Source organism: Cicer arietinum, chromosome 3 (assembly GCF_000331145.2).
Source record: "Cicer arietinum cultivar CDC Frontier isolate Library 1 chromosome 3, Cicar.CDCFrontier_v2.0, whole genome shotgun sequence".
NCBI lineage: Eukaryota > Viridiplantae > Streptophyta > Magnoliopsida > Fabales > Fabaceae > Cicer > Cicer arietinum.
Window position 1 is genome coordinate 56,843,343 of NC_021162.2, and position 11,739 is coordinate 56,855,081.

Here is an 11,739-nt window from a genome sequence, read left to right on the forward strand (position 1 = left end):
TCCTGCTTACGTGATGCAAACCATGTCAATTCATAGTTCTATTTTGTGATGAAGTTCAAAGATTATGTTGCAACTTCATGTAGAGTGATACAAATGAACATAGAATCCTATCATTTGAACCCTTGCAAAACAATTTGAAAGCCAAAGTAAAGAAGTGGATTTGGCTTCAAGAATCTCAGTCCTTGATCAAACATATATAACCAAACTTGTTTAGCAACTGGTGGTAGATATAGACAAACTTTGGGTTCAACCAGCTCAAGCCAAAAGTAATTGTGGTATTATGAACACATATCTTACCCAACAACACAACATTGCTTCTAATTCTTGGATAAATATTTGTAAAATAAGGCCTAGTACCAAAAGTAACATGTGGTGGCTTATTCGTGAAGATCATTTTATAAAATTTTAAAAGGATCACTGAATACCAAATTAGGGAAAACTTGCTATCTCAATACCTCAATCTATTTCACCTAGGGAATCTAAATTTTATGTAACGAGCTACACCAATGGTACAAATTGGAATTTTAGTAAACTACAACAAATTATACCTAAGTCATTATGTGAGCAAATCTAATCCTTGAAACCTCCTCTGATGTTTCTTTAGATTTTTCCACATGGTTGTTGACCACTGATGGTCAATTTACTCTCAATTATATTGTGTAGAGAGGTTTGAAATTTGTAATGCCTAGCTAGAGTTAACACTTTGGAAGATGACACATGAGAAATTCTTGACAAATACTAAGAAATATCATAGAGGCATAGCCTCTGAAGACCTCTGTCAACATTGTCTCTCTGCACCTAAGACACTTATGCATACTGTGATAGATTTTGAAGATATTCAATTATTCTGGAATAGAGATATTAAACCTGAATTTTGGAGTAAATTCTTTAATCTTGGGACTTATGTTTGGCTTGAATGAAACCCTACGCACAATGATATGGAAACGTCCATTGGGTATAAGAAAGTAAAATGATGAGGAGTAATTTGTGGAACTACATTTTTAACCAAATTGACTTTATTTATAACTTTTCAATCAAGAATAACGTTGTGAATCATAATTTGATTAACCCTAATAAAAAAGTATGATTAAACCCTTGTGAGGGGTTATGAAGTTCAACTTTGATGATGCTTACATACATACTGAGGTCACCTTAGCTTGTGTGAGAATCTTTCACGACCACAATGGCGAGTTTATCAGTGGTTTCTATTGCAAAATGGCATCAAGCAACTTTTTTTTTTAAATGTGGGTTTTTTGTAGTGGCGTTTTATTAGCTCATGATAAAGGTATTTGTAATGTTATTTTTAAATTGATTCTCTGACCCTTCTCTATATGATCAATAAAGGATATACTCAGTTTACTCTCTTACTTATTCTACTCAAAGAGATTATATATGTGACACCCTAAACCCCCAAATTAACATATATAGTAATTTATACTAAATTTTTATAAGAATTTACATCGGATAAATAAAATCTATTTTAAAAACTTTTATAACTAGTTCAAGATATCGGATTCCTCTAAATACACGTGTGATAATTCAACTTTATTCCTCAAATTAAAACAATGCAATCTCAATAGATTTGACTTAGCTATAATTTCTTAATTTAATTCCAAAAACTTAATAGTACTTATAAGGTTTTCATGTGAAAACTTGTTACTAATAAAAAAAAATTAAAAGTAAAATACGAATTACAATTCTTATTCCTGGCATCAAGCGATCATTTTGGTGTTGATTTCACTCAAATCGGACATACGATGAAGAAGAACGGTGCAAAATAAGGAATTCCACAAACGGAGAAGTCGAATATTTTAGAGAGAAATTGAGATGGTTAAAAATCTGAGAAATTGGGTTTATTTGACTAACTAAATGAGTGAAACAACAAACTAAAATTAAAACAAAAATTGTGAAAATTTTCTAGAAAAGTTATCCATCACTAGTGCCAACGATATCGTTGTTGTGTTTCTTCTCCCTACAGCGGCGACAAGTAACTCTCTTTTTATTTTATTAGGGTTAACATACATGGGTCAAGCCCATTGGTCCACTTATTTACCTAAAGTAACACTAGATTAATTACCTAAAATAATATTTAATCAATAAAATAGTTTCTTATAAAATTTGGGATGTTACAATTCTTCCGTTGTTAAGAATTTTCGTCCTCGGAATTTGTGATGAGTGAACTAATATCTTACTTACCATCTTCACGATTCAAACTTAGTCTATAAATATAATTAAGACATTTAATATTCAATTAAATACAACATGTCAAAATGAATTAGTTTAGCATGATAGACTAACATGATACAACAAATTAATTAAACACATCATACTCAACAACTCAAATATGAAGGAAATATTATGATTAATCATTATCGTTTATAGATAAAACTATGTGAACTAAGTCAACAATACTTACTTCATTAAGTTGAATAAATAACACATATTTCAAATACGTTTCGAGTTCAACAAACTTCACAAACAAAACTACACTAGTTTCACTCTCTTAAAAGAATGTTTAAATCATAACAACAATTATTTTACATATTTCACAAAAGTTAGACATATAGAAAAACATTTAAAGTATTTCACACCTTCAAGAATTACAAATAGAAATGCATATACAACTTACTGACATACAATCACTTAAATTTTTTTTAAAAAAAACTTGTGTGTATAATTATAGCGAAATAAGATAAATATTTTCATATATAGTTAAACACACTCAAAGTCTAACTTCATTTCAATGTCTTATAACAAAGTTCATTTATAAACTCATACAAAAGTTCATTTATGAAATGAGAGAATATAAAATAAATAAGATACTAACACAATGCCCTTATTCATTTTAAGCAAATTACTTAAAAGATCAAACATACTTAATTGAATCTTTAATTTAAGTGCACACCACCAACCTAATATTCACATCACGTAATCAATTATTAACATTTAACATTGATGCCTCATAAGACTCATAATCACTCAAAGTTATATAAAAGATAAACATGATTTCTAACTATTTTAAAAATAAAATTAACAAGTATTTATAACAATAATAACAATGGATTATTGTTGCCTCTTTTATCGACGATAACTCATTAGGTAGCTAGTCCCTCCTACTCATGTAGTCAACAAGGTGACTATAACTGCAGTCATTCAAATTCATACATGAATAATTAAAAGTATCTTTAATGTGGTTCAGGAGTGCAAAGGCTGCGCCACAACTCATACTCCTTACTTCAAGTTAAAAACTCACTTAATTACACATTGATAATAATTTATTTGTACTTTACAACTAGTTATAACAACAAAAGGAATGACACTAACATTAATATATAATCAATAATCTGATTGAAGAAATATAAAACTATTCTACTTTTAGATGCTCTCGACTGTAGTACCCCAATTTTGTTAAAAACAAATAAAAAAGGAAAATAAATAAAAAAAAGGAAATATATATTTAAAAAGGAAATAAAAATAATTACAATAAATAATTTCATTATGTCTCATAAATTTACAATGTCAAATCTAATTACAATTCTAAAATCAAATCAAATTAAAAATTAAAAATAAAGCCAAATTAAATTACAATAAAATTTAAACCAAATCAAATTAAACCAGCATGCTTTGGCTCTGTTTTGTTGCTATCCTTATTACTGCCTTTTTATTTCTGATGCAATATCATGGTTAAGGCACTAGCCTTTGCTTTGTAACTAATTAGAGAAATAAAAAAGCATAATTTTTACTAGTCAGCCTTTGTACACATGATAAAAATTAAAAGACAAATTTCTGGGTTTGAAACAGAAAAAAAACTAAAGGACAAATTACATCTGCAAATAAAAGCTCAACAAAAGAACAGATGAAGACAAGCATATGCTAAAACCATGAATGCATTAGATGCAGAAAAAAACAAACGCAAATGATGAGCAAAGGAAACGAAACATCAAAATAGGAACTGGAAACAGAGGCACAGACAATAAATCAACTAAACAGATAAAAAATTCTATAAATACTTTCTTTAAATTTCAAAAAGGGGGGAGGGGGAATCGAACAAAAAGCAGAAAAATAAGAAAGCAGAAAAGGAAGAAATCAGAGGAAGTATTATCAAACAGAAAACACAAAAAAAAAACTTATCTGTGAACAAACAATCGAGATCCTCGATCAAGATCATCGACTTCGACGTCGTGTGCATCAGTAGCATCTTCCAATCAGAACCGTCCACCATTACAATAACGGAACTTGATTTCACAGTACCGACACCATAGAGAAGGTAACTCCTTTGTTTTCTTTTTTTGATAGTTTTAAAACTCTCTTTTTATTTATTTATTTATTTATTATTTTTGTCAATAAATTAATATAAAAAAGAATTATAAATTTATTTAATTAGATGTGTTATATTCTTTTCTTTATCTTTGAGTTATTAGAATACAAGCTGCGACAACGTGGCGGTTTTAATTCTCATCTTCATAACTAAATTAATAAATTAAAACTAGTAAACAAATAAATAAATAAAAATTATTCGAAGTTAACTAAAAATAACATATTTTAATCCATGTAGCATAACACAATTTATACAACTTGGTAATTGTAAAATTTATTTTTATAAATAAATAAATCTAAATTTAACTTTTTCAATTTGATTTATTTAGATGTTACTTTTTTTTTACTACTTGGTGTTTTTGAAACTCCATGATAATATAATTTTTTTTAAGTGGATTAAATTAGATGTGACATCTTCTTTACTCCTTGAGTCTTGAGACACAAGTTATACAACTTGATCGTCCTAAAACTCATATTTTAAAATATTTATTCAAATCAAACTCTTTCATTTCAAAATATTTTTTATCACAATAAATTTTCTTTAAAACACACTCAATGCATCCATATTTTGTTTTAAATTAATAACTACGTAGTTTTGATTTCTCCATCGCACCGGGAGATACGTAGGAGCAAGATCGCATTCTTGTCAAACGCATTAATAATTTTTTTTTGTCTTTTATTTCTTAAGCATACATTTATTCCAAAATCATATTTAAAAAAAATAATAATAATTGTTATTCATATTTAATTATAATGAGAAATAAATATACTTAAGTTAATATTAATCTTGCACAATTAATTATAGGTAAGCGTATTTTAACGGACGTCGTAGGTGCTAATACCTTGCATAATGACTCCCAAACTCAAAATTTGGTTTCAAAGATTTTTTTTTTTTTTACTATTTTGAAGGATTTCTAAATATTTTCTTTATTTTAAAATAAATTTTGGTGGCGACTCCAATGAATTCGAGATACACTCAAAATTTTAGGTTTTGACATCGACTACTCTAACTCTATACACTAATTTCCAACAATTAGAACACTTGAAGCACAGACAATTTAATATTTACATAATCATATATACATTCACATAATTAATCCATAAATTAGCACAAGACTTTACGTCCATCTCATAACTCAAACAATGTAACCTATCCTCATAGAACTTTCACTTCTCTAAATTGATCATGATTATATTTTCTTTTGAATTAATCTTCATCACTTAAAGGTTACAATAAGCTAAAGCAAATAATTTTCAAGTAATAGATAAGGTAAATAATCATCTACTAGAAGATACAATATGTTACCAAACCAAATTGATTCATAAACCACTTTCAAGGTTACACAACATTATAAAAATGATTTCTAGACTTAAATTATTAAAAAGTGTCACTAATCATTTATCATAAAAATTTTAATCAATGAAAATTCAGAATTTTCCGTTAATTTCCTTTTCAATAATTCATATATATATATATAAACTACTAAAATAAATTACGTTTCTAAATAAATAAAAATGAAATAAATCATGTGAATTTTTAAAATCTATAAGATTTCTAAAACTTCACTCGTATTTTAATCATAAAAAAACACATTTCCAAATAGCTAATCACTATAAAAATTATTATTTTCAATTTATATTTTGAAAGAAAATTTAAACTATATATATAGATAGATATGAAATTTTTCAATTAATTAACACTTTCAAAATTGTTTCCATTTATTTCCTTATTTTTCAAAACTTACAAACAAAAAATTGTATATTTATATACATTGAAGTAATGCGCACGACACAAAATATAAGACATACTTGGTGATGAGAATGAATTACACTAATTGACAAATCTACAAAATAACAATTTCCTCTCACACCAACTACTCAATAGACTTCTAGATACATCCCTAACTTCTATAAAGGCACAAAATTGGTATAAAACATAACACACCAATTATTTTAAATATTGTAGAGGCATCTTCTAATCTTAAAAATTAGGTACCTAATAAAAATGAAATTTTATAAAAAAAATGGTAAAATAAATTTTAGTCTATTTTGACATACTAATCTGCATGATACACTCTACACATACCAATCTATATGATGCATACCATTTTGTTAGGTTAATTCATATAACAAAAAAAAGATGTACAAACAACATGTCACATTCTCATATGAAACTATACATTTCGACAATAATAACATAACAACTACAATTCTACTCAAAAAAATATTATACTCATAAAATACATCAATTATTGAATCCAAAATTTAGATAACTTTTTTCAAAAAGAGTTTTACCATTGAGATAGTTCTTTTCAAAACTTTGTTTTTTTTTTTAATGTTCTTCTTCTCCTGTTTTCTTTCTTTTCCTCAATTAGTAGATATTTCATTATTGATCTTTTTCTTTATTAATACATAAATAACTGAAGAGTCTTTAAAATCTAAAACATGAACACTAGGTAAAACTCTAATGAATTCATAATATTAGAATAAATCAATTCTTTCAAACAAATATTTCAACACTTACACTACTAGAATTTAGCATTTTTCCTGCGGAAATATATCCCCAGATAATAGCCAAGGATTTTCCTGCGGTTCCGAATTATTTTAGGAATTTTTCTGCGATATCGGTTTCCGCAGGTAAAATGGCAGGTACATTTTTCTTTTGCTGCGAATTTACATGTGATTATATGTCCGCAGCAAAGTTCAACATTTTAAACATCCGCAACAAATTCTGCAGCAAAAGCATTAAGTTTTAATTTTATATAAATAAAATAGAATGTATTTTTAAACAAATTACGCACCCTCTCGAACTCGTCTTGATTTATAAGAAAAATTCCATTTTGATTGTGTATAAGATTTCTCCCGAAATTCTATAGTACTATCAAATGTGTATTGGTACTATGAATATTTTGATTTTGTTTTATTCATATAAGATGAATGCAATGTCTATTTTGTGATATTTTTACTTATATTAAATTAATTATTTTATTTTTTACTCTATTTTAAAATTATTTCAACTGATGAAACATACAAATTTTATAGTAATAAATTTAAAATATAATCAAACTCGCTAATAGATATTTATTTAATTATTAATAATTTAATTTAATAATAACAAAATATATTAATTTTTAAATGTATGAATTCTAAAAAAAAGGAAGTTATTATGTCTGATAGCAAAAAAAAGTGAAGTTGTTTAATTTTATCTGTGCCTTCTAAAATTATTCAATTTTTTAAAATAGAAGATATGTAAAAAAAAAAATCTAATCTTATACGTTCAAGTTAATCATGTATTCAAAAATCTAATTTTATAGTTCAAGTTAATCATGAATTCAACCTCGCCGCCACCAAACCTCAAACTTGTCGCCGTCCCATCTTAACTTCGTGGCACTCTCGCGTTTGAGCTTCGCGACATTCTCGATCTTCACCGCCTCAGATTTCTCGTGAATGAGCCTCGATTCTAGTTCGCCCTTCAGCGTCGTTTAGATTTCTCGTGAAGGATAATGATTTTCGTGAACTAAAGTGTGAATTAGGGTTTTGATTTTCTTGCGAAGGTTTTTTCTTCTGATTCATTGTTTTCAATTTGCAAATTGCTTTAGTTGCGGATACGGTGTTTTTATGTGATTTTTATTGTCAAGTTGAAGAAGCCAAAGAGTTTTGACATTGCCTCCATTGCTACATGTTACTTACAAAAAGGGGTTGGTTTTGTTTGAAACATGTTTAGGGCTTCTAGGTTATATTTCTTAAGAATATAATTGACAGATGGAATTACTAAACTGTTGAAAAAGCCAAAATATTCAAAGTATATAGCACAATATTGTATATGCTCTATTTGTAAGACCTATTTATTTTCGTTATTTTTAGTATATGATCACACTTGAATAAATTATGTCTGGCTATTACCGATGAACTTAACTTATCTTTTAATTTATGCTAGAAAGAGGGTCGCGATATTAAAATTGGAGAAGTTACCAGACTTCTCCAATTTTAACTTAACTTATCACATGTTTGATTTTAACAGTTTTTTTTAAGATATAATTTGTGATGACATTTTTTAATTGATTTGTGTGGCCAAAACTAAGTGTGGTTAGAGTGATTTTTTTCTATTTTGTATTGTGTTTCTTTTGCATTTCACTTTTGCTTATTTCTTGAAGTCTTAACTATTAAGTCACAATACTTTAGTTAGTAGAGAGACTTTTGTTAGTAGAATGTGTCTCAAATATTCCTTTCCTTGATTTGTCTATGATGTGAAGTAATATAATACCTTTTCTTATGAGTGTTCTAATTTTTAGGGTTTAGGGATGATGCATCAAATCTTTTCTGCTATAGTTCTTACTCCAACTCTATCTCTAATGTTGTAATTCTTAATCCTATCTCATCTTGTATTTCTACACCTCCAATGCAACATTCACAAGGACACACGACTCTGAAAATATATAAACGATTTTCCTATGGACACAAGGACAAAAAAATAGGGGAGAAAAGGACTCCAATTTTTTATTTTGTGATTCTACTAAGAAGCTTTTGTTTCTGTGTTGCTTTCATCAAGTAATATTAAAACCATGGAAAATTAATGGATGAAAAGTGAGCACCAGTCATAGCAGAGTTCCCCAGCCTCCTGCTCGATGAAAAGTTCTATCTTTATTTGTTTTTATTGACGTAAGGGATATGTATTAAAGGTGAACAATGCAGCAAAATATCCAAATAGAAACTGGCAATGCATTTAAATTTTCAACTTAGGAGAAAAATTTAAAGAGAACAAATTGATTATGTTCATCTTTGATATTCAAAGTTTTGCTACTCTGTTTAGAAAGTCAGCCATATTAATTAATTGTCGTTGTGCTACCCCAGATGTAGTTAATGTTCACATTCATTAATAAGATGTAGTTGAGTATGTTTTTGTTAGTTCATTTAACTTCTAGTCTAATATTTTTTATGGTTGAGTATGTTTTGTACCTGTTGCTAAGCCTTGTTGCTTTACTAAAGATTCATTTTAGTAGAAATTTCCATTAGGTTTGTTTTTGTTGCATATTAGTGGACCTATCAGGTATGTCTTTGATGTCACCACTAGAAATCAACATAGTACATCGTATTAAAACTCACCGATTTCATGATTTGACTCTTGGCAGAGGACATGCCAAGTATGTTGACAACTACCCTGAGTACAGAAAAATGCATGGGAATGTGACAAAGCATATAACTTTGGTAACATAAATGAGCAAGATAGTTGAAGAGTGAAAACTTATGGTAGTTTCACAAACAGAATAAGAGTTGGCTTGCAATGGAGGGCAGTGAGCTGCTTTTGAGGTATATAATGTAGTCTTAATTATTTTAAATTCTCCTTTGCCTTTTCTCCAAATTCAGAAGTTGAGCATCGAATAAACTAAGAAACTTTCTTTACTAATACCAATGATAATGTTATTGAAATTCAAGTGTTTAAGGTTATTGAAAGCAATGAAAATAGAAAGTTGGTATGTCATAATTCTTATGCGATATTTTAAGACAACGGTATGAAGAAGAAGAAGAACATCATTCCATATTATCATTTGTTTGTCAGGGATATTTTAACTATTTAGCTTTCATTATGTTGTTCTAGGAAGTAGAAGAATCTTTGAAGAGTTTAAACCTTTTCCATGGAGGGGTTGCTGATAAACAAGCTGGAAAATACAGTGGTGGGATGAAGAGGAGGCTTAGTGTTGCAATTTCATTAATTGGGGACCCCAAAGTTTGTTATTCTTTTCAACCCAGTCTGATCATTTTTTCTTTTTCATATTTTTTTAAGAAAAAGATGATTCAAGTTTTCTTATTATGTAAATGCCAATTCAAATTTAGGTTGTTTATATGGATGAGCCAAGTACTGGATTAGACCCTGCTTCAAGAAAATGTTTATGGAATGTTATCAAGCTTGCAAAACAGGATCGTGCAATCATTCTGACAAGTATTCTCTCGCTCTTTCATGGATTTTGTCGCACTATATTCTACTTGTTGTTTATGCTTTAGATATATTAGCTAGCCTGTGTTATATTTGATTCCATAACATGCTAACTTTGATTTTATGCTTTCAGCACATTCTATGGAAGAGGTGGAGGCCTTATGCGATCGATTAGGAGTATTTGTAAATGGTAACTTGCAGTGCATCGGAAATCCAAATGAGGTACTTGCTCAAGTGATATGCTTTAATCAAAGTGTATTTCAAAATGAAACTATTAAATGGGTTTGCCCATAAACTGTTATTTTACTGATCCGGATTCCCCAAATTGCATGCATTTATACAGTCAGCAGCTCAACATCATCAGATCTTGATTGAACGACTCAGATTTTGAGTTCACTAAAATGGTTTTAAAAGTATTTGAAATGCTCACTCAAATTTGAGCCAATCGGTAAAGATCAAACTATGCTGTACTGACTGCGTGAATGAAAGAATCCTTAACTGCACGGTATCAATAAGGTCATTTATCAGCATTTATATGGTTAATGTATGCATGTTTGAATGCAACTTTAAAACTCCAAGCTGCATACACTTGTACCGTTTTTTCAATTTAGTGACAAATATAAAGTGCCAATTTAAACCATGTATATTTTGACTTATTATAGCTACTTCTGTTGTTTTGTCATAGCTAAAAGCCAGATATAGAGGAACTTATGTGTTGACAATGACAACATCTCCGGATCGCGAGAAGAATGTAGAGAACATGGTTCGACAACTCTCTCCAAATGCCAACAAGATATACCGTCTTTCTGGAACTCAGAAAAAGAGATGGTTGAGACCAACAAAAGTTTAACCTTTCTGATGCAACATTTAGGATTTGCTGGATCTTCTTCTCGTCCAAGTTCATCACCACAACCCAACGATGAAACTGATTAAGATAGCGGGGATGAGGACATTGGTAGTGATCGTATTGAGTAGTATTTGTTTTTATTTTGTTAAATTGGTTGTATCATGTATTTGGTTATACTTAAATTTTTTTTTTGGATCATGTTTTAATTAATATTTAGTTCTGATTTGTGAACATGATATAAATTTTGTTTAGAATTATCACAATAGTTGGATCATGCTTTAATAAAACATGATATAAATTTTGTTTTGGATTATTGCAATAGTATTTCAATTAAAGATTAATATTAAATATTTTAAAAATTTATTTATAATAATATTTTCATATATTTTTAGTTAAAATTTTTATATAAATAAAAAATCAGACAAGTTCGCAAAATTTCGTATGGATATACCTGCAGATTTTCATGCGAAATATATTTGTAGGAACTGTACTGGGCACGAAAAGTCGTAAGAAAATGCCTAAAGTTTTCTTAAACGTTGCTATGGGTTTTATTTAAGTTTCCTACGGGATTTAGCCGCAGGTAATTTACCTGCGGATAGTGAAATCCTCATGTAACAATTATCCACGAAGGTTTTACGTGGGG

General features: G+C 28.6%; 1 protein-coding gene across 1 annotated transcript in view; it reads left to right on the top strand.

Moving 5' to 3' along the window:
- LOC101490887 (ABC transporter A family member 8-like) overlaps positions 1–11,326 on the top strand; it is a 27,065-nt gene extending 15,739 nt beyond the window's left edge. Inside the window, exons 2-7 of the mRNA XM_004492399.4 lie at positions 9,331–9,364; positions 9,447–9,522; positions 9,914–10,042; positions 10,150–10,255; positions 10,383–10,471; positions 10,935–11,326. Of these exons, the coding sequence (XP_004492456.2) occupies positions 9,331–9,364; positions 9,447–9,522; positions 9,914–10,042; positions 10,150–10,255; positions 10,383–10,471; positions 10,935–11,099 (599 nt within the window). The 3' untranslated portion in view covers positions 11,100–11,326. The remainder of the gene's footprint in view (positions 1–9,330; positions 9,365–9,446; positions 9,523–9,913; positions 10,043–10,149; positions 10,256–10,382; positions 10,472–10,934) is intronic.
- The last annotated feature ends 413 nt before the right edge of the window (positions 11,327–11,739 follow it).